Below are 14,434 nucleotides of genomic sequence, written 5' to 3' on the forward strand. Positions count from 1 at the left end.
AATATTTTATTCAGTAGATAGTATCTGGAATTTTGACTTGGGACATTTCCAAATACGGTTTACCACTGAAGTATGGAAAACTTTTGAGAACCAAAAAACGAATGTATTTCGCTTTGAAAGTTTTCTTTTGTTTGAGTGTGTCTTTTTTCTTTTTGCATCCTGAAAGGCTGGCAGAAATGTCTTGTTCAATATCTCCTACGCATGCTGGCGAACTGCTTACACACTGGATGAGAGCATTCTGTCCATCCTAGGGATACATTTATGAACATTTATTATTAATGATTCTATTTTGAACATTTATGTCTCCTCCTCATCCAGGGGAGGGCGACAAAGATTCTCAGAGGGCTGGAGCACCTCTTCTGTAAAGACAGGACTGAGAGAGTTGGGGTTGTTCAGCCTGGAAAAGTTTCCAGAGAAACTTTACTGTGGCCTTCCAATAGTTAAAAGGGGCTTACAGAAAAGAAGGAAAGAGACTTTTTACACAGGCAGATAGTGATAGGACAAAGGGAAACTGTTTAAACTAAAAGAGGGACTGTTTAGATTGGGTGTTAGGAGGAAATTCTTTACTATGAGGATGCTGAAGACATTGATTTCCCTGAGTAGCTGTGGATGCCTCATCCCTGGAATTGTTCAAGGCCAGGTTGGAGGGGACTTTGAGCAACTTGGTCTAGTGGAAGGTGTCCCTGCACATGGCCGTGGGGTTGGCAGTAGAAGATCCTTAAGGTCCCTTCCAACCCGAACCATTGGTTTATAATACTTTGCATATGCAGATTTTTTCTGTAAGAAATTAAATATTTGGAATAAAAGGACAATATGAGTGAATTTCTTTTATTTTTAAGCTTTTCTCTGTTGGCCTGTGTGGGAGAAGGGCGTTTGTTGTTTGCTTTGTCACTGTGTAACTTACCTCTGGTGCTCAGTGTTGCACTGTTAACTTCAGCAAAGATTTTGTTCCCTAGCAGAAATGACTTGAAAATGTTTTGTGGAATGCCTAGAACATCACTCTCAACACACTGAACTTGCAGATGCATTAAATGTTGTTGATGCTTCTGGAACTGCCAGTGCCATTTTCAGGAAGCAGGGGCAGGGGATTTGGAGGCCTCAATTCTGGTGGTTAAGTCATGTTATGCTCACAGATGTTTTTATCTTACACATTACGCATGTGAGGTTTACTTCAGTAAACCAGAGGAACACTTGATGATTTTCTGCCAGTTAAGACTCCAGGAGAGATTCTCTATCCTGTTTTTCTTTCTGGATTCTCCTCACTTAGCTTCCTGATGGGGACTTTGGTTGAGAAATTAGAGATTTGAAGAAATTCAGGGGGTTTTTCCTCTTCTGTCACCTTTCTGCTTCATCTTCTTTTCCCTGTGGAGAGAAACTGTGGAGAAGTATAAACAGTGAAAAAGTAGATCCTTTGAAAATGCAAATTACCAATGTGTAGAAGTGAAATGAAGTTAAACTTCTTCAGAATTACTTTTTCTATTTAACTTCCTTGGAAAAAAAAAATGCTGTTTCTTTCTTTTGGCTTCGATCAAGACTTGTTCAAAAAACATGCTCTCCGTGTTTGGAAATTTTCTGGCCTAAAGTGCAATGATCAGCTTCTAGAATTTCTCAGTTCAGCTCTTTGTGTCTTGAACAGCTCCAAGTCTTTTTGGGAAAAACATGGGAAATGTCACAGTATGTTAATTATTATTTCATTCACAGATAAAAATGTGCTCCTTACCAGGATGACTGTGAGTTTAGAATCTCTGGTGGACTTTCTATAGATGGAGAAGCAACATGATGTGGCCACAAGTTTCTCTATATTTGGAACCACAATGAGCATCCACTTAGAAATTCACATCTGTTTGTATGCACATATTGTGTGCATTAAATTATATATATATACTTGCCTATGCATATTGATCTATGACATATATGTGATGTTAATATCCCACCCCGCCCCCCCCAAAAATGGGGTTCTCGGTACAAAAGGGGTCTTGGAGGCTTGGTCACTTTAGCTTGCAAGTAGTGAGCATTTGCAGAAGTATTAGGGTTTTTTCTGGGATTTGGCATATTTTTTGTGTAAATGGGGTAGTTCATGAGGAAAGAATGAGAAATTGTGTTGTCAGAAGGCTGGAATTCAGCGACTCAGAGACTCAGCTGGGGGAATTTTGTGAAGAGAGTGCTCTCTGCGGTGAGTACAAAGTATTCCTGACAACCAGTTAATCATTTTTACTTGTTGCAAGAATAATTGCAGAAGCTGCAATGTGGGGCTGGAGAAACTTCCCCTTGTATATGCTACTTATTTGTTGCCATATACATTTTAACTTTTGCAGGTGTTTTCTTTGTGTTTGCACAGAGGAGACTACCATGCAGCCTATGCGGAGGAGAAAATGAAAGTATCATCCAAATTAAATTGCAAAAAGTAATTTAAATTGAAACAGTCAATGAAATAAAATCAGTGGTCTGGACACAATTGGAATATTTTTCATCAAAAAAAACATTGAACCATTGGAAATGAAAAAAAAAAAGTTAGCTAATTCTTCCCCACCAGAAAGAGGAGGGGAAAAGGAAGAGGTTAGTACAGCCACATGCCAAAATACATTACAGCATGCAAGGCTAGAGCCAGCCCACACATTTACACAGTGCATTGTTGAGATCCATTGGAAAGTGCAAAGGCTAATTAGGAATGTGAAGCAGATAACCTCAACATCAGTTTGAGTCCAATTATTCATACCAGCATTTCATGATAGTGATCTGTTTGTCCTTATTCCAGCGATCCTGCCTAATTAGAGTTATTACAGTAATTGTGTGGAGTTGGATGCCAGACTAGTGCTAGTGTGACATTGCTCACTGGCAGCTTGGCAGCTTTTCCCAGGAAAACAGCAAGGTTGTTTGCATATGTATTTGTGCAGAAAGTTACATGCAAACTCCTCCCATTTAAAATCCAGGTCCACAACTGTGATACTTTTTCGTCTTGCTGTGCTCCTTGACTGATCAGAGAGAGAAGTGAAGTTTCAGTTCATCAGGCTATCCTGACCTTGCGGTTACTGTGCCATGGAGTCAATGGTTATTGGTGGCAAAAATGAATCCTGTTAAAGCTGTTTGGCTGTGGAACTCTGTTCTCACTTTGTGTTTTCCCTAGCACTGCAAGATTTGGTCTGAATGTGATCTCTTGTAATTGATTCCATGCTGCAGGCAGCCCTTGCTCAGCGTTCTGCACCCACATGAGACTGCAGCATCGAATGCCAAAGTAGAACTGCCCCAAAGTGCATTGCTTTGGAGGCTGCAATAGTTGTCATTTCTAGGAAGCAGAGAGGGCTGTTTTCTGCTCTTCAGCTCCTTGTCCTCTTTCCCTGTCAGTGAGAGGAAGGTAATCTGCTAGTGAGCAAAACTAGAGCCTTAAGAATAGACTAACACTCTACCCTGCAATCAGACACTTAACCCCTTAGCACCTGGGGAGGCGCACAGGGATTTCATTATCATGGCTGTGCTTGTTCAAAGGGACTGGAGAGGCCCCTGATGTGAGCAGGACAGTGGCCAGGGTGCAGTGAAGAGGTGTGACCAGGCCAGATGTGGCATTGCCTGGCCAATGTCTTGAAACCCTCTGAGAACAGAGACTCCTCAGCTATGTTGAGCTACCAGTCCCAGAGCGGCATTGCCTCTCCAGGGAGAAATCTGTCAAACAGCGGGTTGGATTCTGTCTGAAAGAAGCCTGAGTACTGACAGGTCCTCATCATGGATGGCTGTAGCTGGCATTGAGCTAGGAAAGATGGCTGGTCCTGTAGGTTGGAGGTTACCCAACAAGCAAAAGTGGGTAATTCAGGGTGAGGTGCATCAAAAGACATTCAGGCTGCGTTATCAGGTTGGGTGCCAAAATGACCTGCAGGAAGACTGCAAATTATTGTGTTTCAGGGACAGGCCAGGTTTGCCAAACCAGGAGCCACAGCAGCTTGAAGACCTTTTGGAGAGGTGGTGCCTCCTGGCATGGGGCAGCCAAGCCTACAGCCTTGCACAGAAATAAAATGTGTCCCTTGGAGGTGGCAGATCTGAATCCTGATAAATTTTCCTCTGGCACAACTGGCTTCCAGCCTGGGAAGCACCATCCAGCACATAACATTTGAAATCTTCCTGATCTCTTCCCTGTATTTTACTGACTCCCAAAGGAGTTTTCTGGAGTCTTACTAACACCTGTATGACAAGGAGGTTGGTGTCACATCTTTGTATTAAGTTGTTGGTTGCTCATTTTCTATGTAATTTCCCTCATTGCTTATCACAGTACAATAACATATGTGTTTGGTGGCTTGGTTGCTGCGATACAGGGGTTTTATTGCTCAAGGGTCCCGATGGGCAAAAAGGTGAACAAAAGTCAGTGATGTTCCCTGGCAGCACAGAAGATGTTCCCTGGCAGCACAGAAGGCCAGTGCCATCCTGGGCAATGTTACCAGCAGGTTGAGGGAGGTGATCCTTCCCCTTTACTCAGTCTTGAAGTATTGAGTCTGATCCTGGGGTCCCCCAGTACAAGGGAAACATGAACATACTGGACAGGGTCCAGCAAAGGGCACAGATATGATGAAGGCCCTGGAGCATATCTTTTATGAGGAAAGGCTTGGAGCTGGAACTGCCCAGCCTGGAGAAGAGAAGGCTCAGGGGGATCTTAGCAGTGTGTACCTGATGGGAGGAGTAAAGAAGACAGAGCCAGAATGTGCTCAGTGGTACACATTTGGCAGAACAAGAGACAAGGGGCAAAAAGTGAAAGACAAGAATTTCCATTTAAACAAAAAAAAAAAAAAAAAAAAATAAAATGCTATGAGGGTGGCCTACACAGGCTGTGGAGTGGAGATATCCAAAACCCAAATGAGCATGATCCTGACCAATCCACTTTAGGTGGTATGTCTGGAGAAGGGATGGTGGACTAGGCAATCTCCAAAGGTACCCTCCAGCCTCAGCCAATCAGTGGTTCTATGATTACCATACAGTACATATTTTGTGGCTGAAGTGATAACAAAGGCTTGCATTTTTTTGCTTTAATAATGTTTGCTTTTTGTAAGTACTTTACAGCTTATGGGTTTAATCATAATAAAGGAAAACTTTCTTATTATTGTTCCTCATTAATACCAAACATTGTACCCAAATGTTTGCCAATGAGAATAATTGACTTGATAATAATCTTGTTATCCAGGCAAAACTAAGGTGGAAGTACTTTAAGTTTTGAGCTCCTCACTCTGTGTTCACACAATCTTGGTCTGGTGATCTTGTAAGGCGATGGGGATGTGATGGAGGGATATGGGCTGAAGAAGATGTGGAAAGGTTTGAGCATGGTGGAGAAGCCAATTAGGGGACAAGAGAGCCTTTTGTGACCTTCAGCCTCGCAAGGAGGGAGAAACTCAGCTTCAAAACTGAGGAGAAGCTGGTGAGAAGAGAGGCTGCTTATCCCTTCCCTTGTGTGTGAGAATTGCTGGCAGGCACAGGCTTGCCAAGTTTGCTGCTGCAGGCTCCTTTCACCGGGAACTTCACCAGGAGGCTGTTTATTCCCATTCCAGCTTCAAGAGAGAGCCCTGGCCTTTATAGAGCTGCAGGGATGAGGCTGTGAAAAAATGTACTGTTTTTGCTCCCAGACCTTTGTGTTCATTTATACTGTTTAATCTCTGTGTTGTATTCCTTCTGTTTACTTGATTTCCCAGAGCTTAAGCAAAGCGTCTTTTTCACATCTGCTCATTTTATTTCATCCCATTCGTGCCTGAAAAATGTCTAAGAATATTTCTAGTGGATAATCTTGCCATATTTACCTTTCAGAATTTTTTTTTTTTTTAAATCCACATTTTTTGGACTGCTGAGAATTGACTGTCATTTTTGCCATTAACTTGTGATCCCCAGTAACCAACAGACTGTCAATCTTTCATCATCTTAGACTTGTCACTCCAAAATAATGGAAAGCAAAGGTTTAGGATGGATTGAGGGATGTATGAATTTGTAAGTTGACCTTTCTCTCCTCCTCCCATTCTCTCCCTGCCAAAGCAATGATATCCTTGCCTTTCATGGCATGGTTATTTGGGCATGCAGTAAAATAAAAACAATTAACAAGGGCAAAAGAGGTCTGTTCAATTGCATTAATTATATATTTCTAGCTGAACCTCTTAATTTTTCATGAATTTATGCAGTAGCTTCCCTTCACTGTGTTTCTGTGCAATGATGCTCTAGAAACAGTGTGCCTGCTCCCACCACATGGGTACAAAGTGGCACTGCTGCCTATATGCAGGTGCACGAGGATTTCTCTTGGCCTTGCATTAGGAAAACAGCAGGGGTAGTGCCATTGCCAGGCAGCCGCAGCTCCCCAGATGACCAGAGTCCTCTAAATCCTTCTCCAGGTCATCTCTGAGCTGGCAACAGGCATTCAGGGGCAGTGGTGAGGCTGCAACGTGAGACTCATCTGTTTGGACACAAATGGGTGTTTCTGTGAGAAGTGGTCCTGGTAAGGCTTCCCCTCAACCACCACCAGTTCTTACCTTGTGATGATGAAGAGAAGACCCTGGCCAGGAAGGGCTGTCAGTTACATGTCGTATTTCTCATGTCTTCTTGCACCACCAGCAAGGGTTTTCCCATATCCTGATGCAGCAGGAATTTTGTGGAAAATGACTAAGTACAACTTGGGAATCTTCATAGAGGAGGAAGAGGAGGTTACATTGCCATGAAAGTTGTTCCAGATTGCCATAGATACTCTCACTTGCCTGCAGTGTGTAGCCAAACATGAAAGACTGAGAATTGGGAGTTTTCTGGGCATTTGGTTTTTATTACAGCACAGTCCTGCACAACTGTTTCCTGTAATTCCCTGTTAAAACAGCATACCTTGCAGCTGCTAGCTGCTATTTCTCAAAACAGACATCTGTGTAGCTACATGGATTGGCCACATAAAACAGCTCCTGTGTTGGCCTTAAGTGACTCTTAAAATTAAGAGAGCCCTGAAGTGCCACAAATACATGCAAATGGTGCGCTGGTGCAGACATAGAGTTTTTCAAAGCTGGTGTCCTCTATGCTTGTTTTTCTCCATTCAGTATAACTACTTAGTTTGTTAACAAGTAGAAGAGCAAGAAATTTGGCAAAATGCAGCATTGCTTGCTTATAGCAGAAATGCGACTATTTTGGCTTGTAGTTTCTGAGTTGGTTCCTCTCCATACACTAGTATTAAGATCTTTTTTATCTGCCTCTTCCTCTACAGGGAACACCAAGTATAAAACCACCAACCTCTTGTTACCTACTTTAAAGTTTGGAGCGTGAAGAATTGACTAAACACTTGTTTGACATTATAAAGGAGCTGGGGCATATTTATGCTTCCTACTTACAGGGTGGAAAGCATGTGACACGCCGAACAAGGCCCTAGAGCTGTTTGCTCAAATAATGCTGGAAGGCACAGTGAATGAAGTTACAGGAATACACTTGTAATGCACTTCTGGGCCTGGGTTTTTTTCCTCAGCTGGAGAACATTTTTTAGGCCACGCTTCAGCTTCTCCATTGATAAAAATGTAAAGGATGTTTTCCAGTGTCCTTTCCAATAAACCATTTGAATGCCAGTAAAAAAACCAAATTTAACATAAATTAGATTATGCTGCACAACTCCTTCCATGATCTCTTGTGATGTTTCCACTGGGTGTTAGGGAGCAACCCTCAGTTCTTTCTTTTTTTTTCTCTTGGCTTGCTTATGACTTCTAAAATAGTTTGAGGCCAGTGTTGGGCTCCATGGGTTTGTTGGCGTAGCTGTGTCAGCTTGGATTGTGAACTGCCCTCTCCCAGCCAAAGCTGCTGGGCTGGCAGCACAGTCCGGGCACAGCTCGGTCAGCAGAGGCATGTAAATTTGGAGGCAGCATTCTCTCCTCTTTTGTGTCAACTGCCTGCATTGCCTTTGAAGCAAGTAGTGTATTTCCAGTCTGCTTCTAGTCATGTGTATGCTAAAGATAAAGAAAATGCTGTGCTGACATCAGCTAAAATATTTATGTATGCGTGTGGTCAGAATAAAGCAGGGAGATGTTTTCCTTTAGCTGAACTGCACTTAGGGAAGCAGGCAGTGAGGAAACACAGTGATGAATATGGCCCAAATAATTTTGAACGGTTTATTATAGTTAAGGCATATCAAAGTAGGCATGTGTAGGTTATAAAGAGAATGTTTCTGTCTGTTTGGTTTTCTGGGGATTTTTTTCTCAATTTCACATACAATGCTGAGAACCAGGATGACCTGAATTTTTACTGTCCAGTATGATGCGTACTACGAAGCTTCTGCTAAGGGCTCTGGCTGTTGACAGTGAGACGTCTTCTCATCTGACAGTAAAGAAGATGGAACACTGGAAAGCTGTTTTTCTACCCAGCTGCATTCCCAGTCAGATACTAGGCTCTTTCTGTGATTTCCGTAGATGGCGTAATCACATTTTTCTGTGTATTAGACAAAAATGGGTCCTGGAATCAGTCCACACTTTTACAGAAGCAAAAAGTATGTCTATGTGTGGTTTTTCCTCCAGTGGATTGCCCCTCCCAGTCACAACTCTGATAATCCAAGACCAGGAATATTTTGTATTGCTGTTTGTTGCTACTTGCACGCAAAGAATTGCTGTGGTTTGCAGAGGTATGACCTCATCATGCTCTTGAAGTTGTAGTTTCTGAAAAACAAAAGAGATTTTCTTATTGGAAGTTGTAACATGACATGTATGACTTATTTTTAACTCTGCAAGAAGATGAGGTTTTAGGTAAAGAGGATTTGCCCCATTCAGCAGATTCTTATGAAGCTCCAGGTCAATAGGTTGGAAAGATGGATGCATTGAATTGAATCATTCTGAGGTTACTGGTTTGACAGAAAAGGTGTTATTTTAATGCTTATATTACTTTATTTTGCAAACTTAAGGATCTTTTTGTTTGTTTTCTGTTCATTTCCCACAGAAACGTTCCAGAGGTCAAGTGCTATTCGACAAAGTGTGTGAGCATCTGAACCTTTTGGAAAAAGACTACTTTGGACTAACATACAGAGACGCAGAAAACCAAAAGGTAATCCACAAAACTGCAGGTGGCCTTTGGCATGTGAACATCAGAACTCCCTGAGACACTCCCCAGACAGCTGCAAACAATCCAGAAGTTGGTTTTCTCTTCCTTGCCAAATTCCATAGACATAGTTTGAGCTATTGTTTTTTGTGACTCTACTTCTCAAGAGCATCTTGTGTGTTTCCCTGGGTTCGCTCTCTTTTGGCTATTTATGACATGAAGGATATCAGTCATAGAGCTGGTGCTCTTTCTAGTATGATTTATTCCTTTACTGTCATAGAGGAAAGTCAGATTTACGCTCATAGATACACTGCAAAATATATAATACTAAAATATGGCTTAATAATAGTAGTTGGAACATAGATAGGCAGGAGATGATTGACTGCTCCTGCTAACTGCTAAGATAAGGGAAGGCTCTAAGCCTTGACTTTATCATAGCATTATTGTTGATTTGACTAAAGACATTAGTCTTCAGAAGCAGTTGGTAGCAATAGTGAATCATATTCTGCTGTCCTGTGTCCCAGCTTCTGTATGAAATAAGCTGTGCATTACAGGTGTCAAAGGTGATCTAAGGTGCAGGTGATATGTACATATATTGTTTGGGACATGGTATGGTGAAAGAGAGGCTATCAAAGGATAATTTAAAATATGTTGTGTTATTTTTGGCATTTTAAGATAAATATTTTGACAGAAACCAGTACAAAACTTCTTAGCAATATGCGCAATAGCTCAGCAGAGCTCACCAGGTGAAGGTATTTTGTGCTTTGCATGGCCTGAAAGGTCTTCCCTGATGGAGCTGGAGCTATTACTACTTTTTTAGCTGTTTATGTCTTGTGGGAACCACAGTTGTGTTTTCTAGTCTTCCTTTTGTTTCAAATATATATGATATGAAAAAAATCAGTCTTTTTGTTTCTTTTTTCCCTTTTCTTTACAGACTTCTTTGTTTCTGATTCAGAAAATCCCTTAAGCAGATACTTGGTCCATGCCAGTGCAAAATAATGCTTTAGCATATGCTTAGTTTTGAATTTTGATAAAAGCTAGGCAGAAATCTAAGTGCATTTCCAGATAGGTATGCTTTCCTACGGGAAAGAGAAGCATGGATTCATTATTAACATGTGGTTTAGAAGCACTAAACATTTATAGGTCACCAGTTACTTTACAGAGCCAAACAGTTAAAAGAAAAACTGCCTGCCACTGCTTTTATTGATCAATAATATGCATATTTTTAATGTCAAAGTACTTAGCAATTCACCTCCATCCTCTGATGCATAACTTCCAGCCAGACAACATATGTGCATACATCCCATGCCATCTTTGTAAACAGAAATCCTAATGCATCTTTAATTTCTTGGTGCATAGTGTGCTTTTGTGCTCAGCAATAGCTGGAGTTCTTCTGGCTCTTGTTTTGCACCATAGAGCAGGTTTGGACAGCTGCAAACTGGTTGTTTTTGTTGGGGAGGGATTGTTGTGTTCTGCTTGTTTGATATTTCTGTAGTGTTTTATTGTCTCTCTGATACATTTGTTTATCTTCCTTTGGAGAAAATGGAACTTTGCTGGGGAAAGTGAACTTTTTGTTCTGGGCTGTGACGCATTTTAAATATTAATTTGCTTCTCTTAGAGGTCAAGACAGCAGAGGCACTGAGACCCCAAGCTGCTGTGTGCCTCCTCCAGAGGAATTTCGTCTGCTCCTTGGCATCCATGGAGTACTAACACATCACTGGGATAATTCCCCACCTCCTCAGCAGGGGTTTTGTCTTGCATAGTCACTGGGCTCTGCATGGTGTGGATGAGGGCAGAAGTGCTGTGGTTCTGCCTCTGGTTTTCCCCGGAGAGCCCCTTGTGCCCATGCTGCATTGCAAACAGGGTAGTGCCCTACTCTGCACTTGCTTATCCTCTAGCAAGTTTTTTCAGGCTTTCCAGGATTAGAAAAAAAAAATCAATCTAAAAAACCTCTTTGTAGCAAGCTCGTAGAAATTTAGTTTCCCCAGGAGATACCCTGGAAAAAGATTTCTGTGGGTTCATTTTACCAATTCCTGTTTTTCATTCTTTTACTTTAAATCATTCAGACCCTCAAAGTCTGTGAGGGCTATTAAAAATCCTACTTCTACCCAGGTCCACATCTTGAAAATTAGTGTCAGCCCTGCCTACTGCTGCTCCAAGGAGAAAGGGGTGGCAGAGCTTCACATGTTCTAACTTTGACTCATAGCACTGTTTTAAAAATAATGTTTATTGTGTTTTCTAATTCAAATTGAAAAAAGGAAACATTTTCTTTGCAGAATTGGTTGGACCCTGCCAAGGAAATCAAGAAGCAGATCCGAAGTAAGTTTGTTATTGTTGCCCCCTTCTACATGTCTCCCCATGGGGACAAAGCCAATTTCACAGACATCTTTTGTATCCTGTCCCAAGTCTTTAGCAAAGGATTTATCTACATCTTTTAAGTATTTTATGCCTTGATGATGGTGAGGCATTACTGATGCTGGCAACACAGGAACTTGCATTGCTGAAAACAACTTGACATTTGCAGAGATGTGAAATCCTGAAGTTTGACATTAAGCAATGTAACCTTAGGGACTAGGCCACATATATGAATTATTTCTTGCATTACTGATATTTTTATCATATCCAGAAACACTGCTCATGCCCCATACTGAAATAACTAGCTGGTACAAAGATAGTACTCTATCTAAAATATCTTTCCTTTCTGCGTTTCAGAAGCTTGATGTTTGCTCCTAATATGACCATTCAGTCAATTTTCTGATTCACATGAATCTTTTAAAAAGCTCAATTGTTATAACTAGGCATCTGCTACATTAGAAATTCAAAAACCCCTCAAAGGAAAGCCTTGTTGAGACTGCTGGGCTCAAAATTTGACTTGCTTTCTTTTACTTCCCCTCACTTTTAAAAATTTGCAAAATTTTTATGTGTATGACTTCTGTGGGCAGAAAAGCCCCAGTAACTTTTTCTTTGCACATTTTTTAAATGACCCCTTCTAGCACTTGGGCTTTCAAAAACAAAAGTATCTGGTAATTCACATTTGTTGGGTCAGGCCTGGCAAATAAATCCCTTCCCTCTCCAAAATTCAAAGGGCTAATTTACCCTGGCAGAAAAAGTTCCCCACTTACTGTGAGCAATCTCCCCTTTCCTCCAGTATTATTTTCATTAGAAGTAAGTGATCTGCAATACAAAGTAATGAACATTTGCCTTTTTTAAATCTCATGAAGGGATGGATCTGAAGAGAAGGGTGCTTTAGACCATGTTGAGTCAGGTTACACAGATGATCAATGCAAGTAAAGCAGCTCAGCTCCCCACCACGTATTTGAAATGCATTTAATATGTAACCAAGTCATGAAATAGACAATGAAAGGTTGTGACAGCGGGATATTAACCAGGGCAGAAGAGTCTCATCCTGGACTTGAGGCAGTGGACAGTTGTATTTGCAGAAAATGACAGTAATAATTTGCTTTCTCTGTACAGTTCATCCCTGAAGTTTGGAACAGGCCAACAGTGGAAAAGTAGTGCTGTTACCCATAATGCTTTCCAAAACATACATATAGTCCTGCTGAATGCTGCTGGGATTTCATCCCAGTGGTTGAGAAAGGCCTTTGGTTCACACCCTGTTAGTTGTAACCCACTAACTTGCACAGTGTTAGGTTTTATTCCAACCCCTGTAAATATTAAGTGAAGACTGCTTACTCCTCTACCTTAACCATTTGTGCTATTATCATGGGTTTTATAATAGGTTTGGTTTATTTTTTATGTGCCAAGGAATAGGTTTATAGGCAATGGCCCCTGTCCATCTGTTAAGGGACCAGGTGTCACCCCCTGGCTGCTTTCCCACCTTGGGGCTGGTCTACTCCCTGGTGGGACCATGCCCCATCCTCACTGCCAGCCAAAACTTCCTTTCACCATCTTTTATGGGCCAGGAAAATGGAAAATATTGTAAAATCAGGGACTCCCAAAGTCTTTCCAAGGGCTGAAGTCCTGATGGTGAACGTCAAAACTCTTCTTGCACATTCAGAGAATCATTATACTGTTTGGATTGTATGGGACCTTAAAGATCACCTAGTTTCAACCCCTGCCATAGGCAGGGACACTTCCTGCTAAACCAGGTTGCTCAAAGCCCCATCCAACGTGGCCTTGAACATTTGAGCCTGTTTTCTCAGATATGTGGATGGCCAAAGTGGATGGTGCTTTGCATGGGATGGAATTTCCTTGTTGCTTGTAAGAACAGTGTGGTTTGGGGTTTTGTTATTGCTTTTCATTTGCATTCAAGTCATGTGCTAGTGTAACCAACCTTTTTTTTTTTCAAAATAGCTTCTATATTTACATACCACGTTCAACTCTTTTTTAAAATCTTGATATTATTTCTTTACAACATTTAGAGCCAACACTCCAGAAATAATTTTGCCAACTCTGGTGATACAAACCAGTATCCATCCCGTGGGTCAACTAAATTTAGTGAAATAATTAAATAAGTGTTCCCCAGTGCTATGTATTTTTTCAGTCATACTCTCTGTGTTTGTCCTTGCAGTTTTGTCTGCACAGTAATTTATGTCTGCTGAAGAAAGGACCTATGTGCTGAGGCAGCACTCTGAGAGGATTCTGTGAGCTGATTTGGGCAGCTAGGCCTCGGCACATCACCCTGCTCCAGAGCCCATTTGTATTCTGGCTTGTGGTGTTTCCAGCACCTCTGTGTTTTGGGTTATTGGTTTTTAAAGCTTGTACAGACTGTGTGGTGCTTTCTTTCAATAAACCTTGTTCTCAGACGGAGGGGTTTCTTTAGTGTTAGTAATAAATTACTGCTCACTCAGTGTCCTCACTTCAGTGGAAATCCTACTAAATAAGAAAAAAGCTGTAAAATCTGATCTAATACAGTATCTTCAGTATGACATGTGGGAAAAATATTTAAAAACCTGTTCTTATTAATTGCTTGTCTGGGATATTTTTAAGTCTGCTGGTGATTGAATAACATGAGCATCTCTGTTTGCACTTGCAGTGTACTTTCAGTCAATCTGTGTTCTTTTCCAGGTGGTGCTTGGCAGTTTGCGTTTAATGTGAAATTCTACCCTCCAGATCCTGCCCAGCTATCTGAAGACATTACCAGGTGTTTTAAACATTAAATACCTTTTTATAAGTGGCTTAAAAGCTGCTCCTGGTAGCACTTACACTCTAATTATCCAAGAAAAGAAACATGTTATATTCTCATTGTCTTTCTTTTTCATATGAGCTTATGGAAAATATGCAAAGCTTTGACAGAAAAGACAGTGTGAACAGTGTCTATCCTCTGTGTTTTGAAGAATTTTGTATAGTTTAACCCTAAACCTCTAAGCTTTTTCAATATGCATATTCCTTAGAGTTGATTTTAATTTTCCCAAAAATGCACGATGCCCATTTTTGCCAGTGGTAACAAGTTATTATTGTAAGTAAAATCGTA

General features: G+C 41.1%; 1 protein-coding gene across 31 annotated transcripts in view; it reads left to right on the forward strand.

Annotated features, from left to right (window-relative positions):
- The window catches only part of EPB41L3 (erythrocyte membrane protein band 4.1 like 3), a 144,660-nt gene that overhangs the window by 93,841 nt on the left and 36,385 nt on the right, over positions 1 to 14,434 (forward strand). For all 31 annotated transcript variants that reach the window (XM_039572355.1, XM_039572414.1, XM_039572471.1 and 28 more), the window contains 3 exons: positions 8,902 to 9,006; positions 11,277 to 11,319; positions 14,029 to 14,104. In XM_039572355.1, the coding sequence (XP_039428289.1) occupies positions 8,902 to 9,006; positions 11,277 to 11,319; positions 14,029 to 14,104 (224 nt within the window). The remainder of the gene's footprint in view (positions 1 to 8,901; positions 9,007 to 11,276; positions 11,320 to 14,028; positions 14,105 to 14,434) is intronic.

This window comes from Corvus cornix, chromosome 2 (assembly GCF_000738735.6).
Source record: "Corvus cornix cornix isolate S_Up_H32 chromosome 2, ASM73873v5, whole genome shotgun sequence".
Classification (NCBI taxonomy): Eukaryota; Metazoa; Chordata; class Aves; order Passeriformes; family Corvidae; genus Corvus; species Corvus cornix.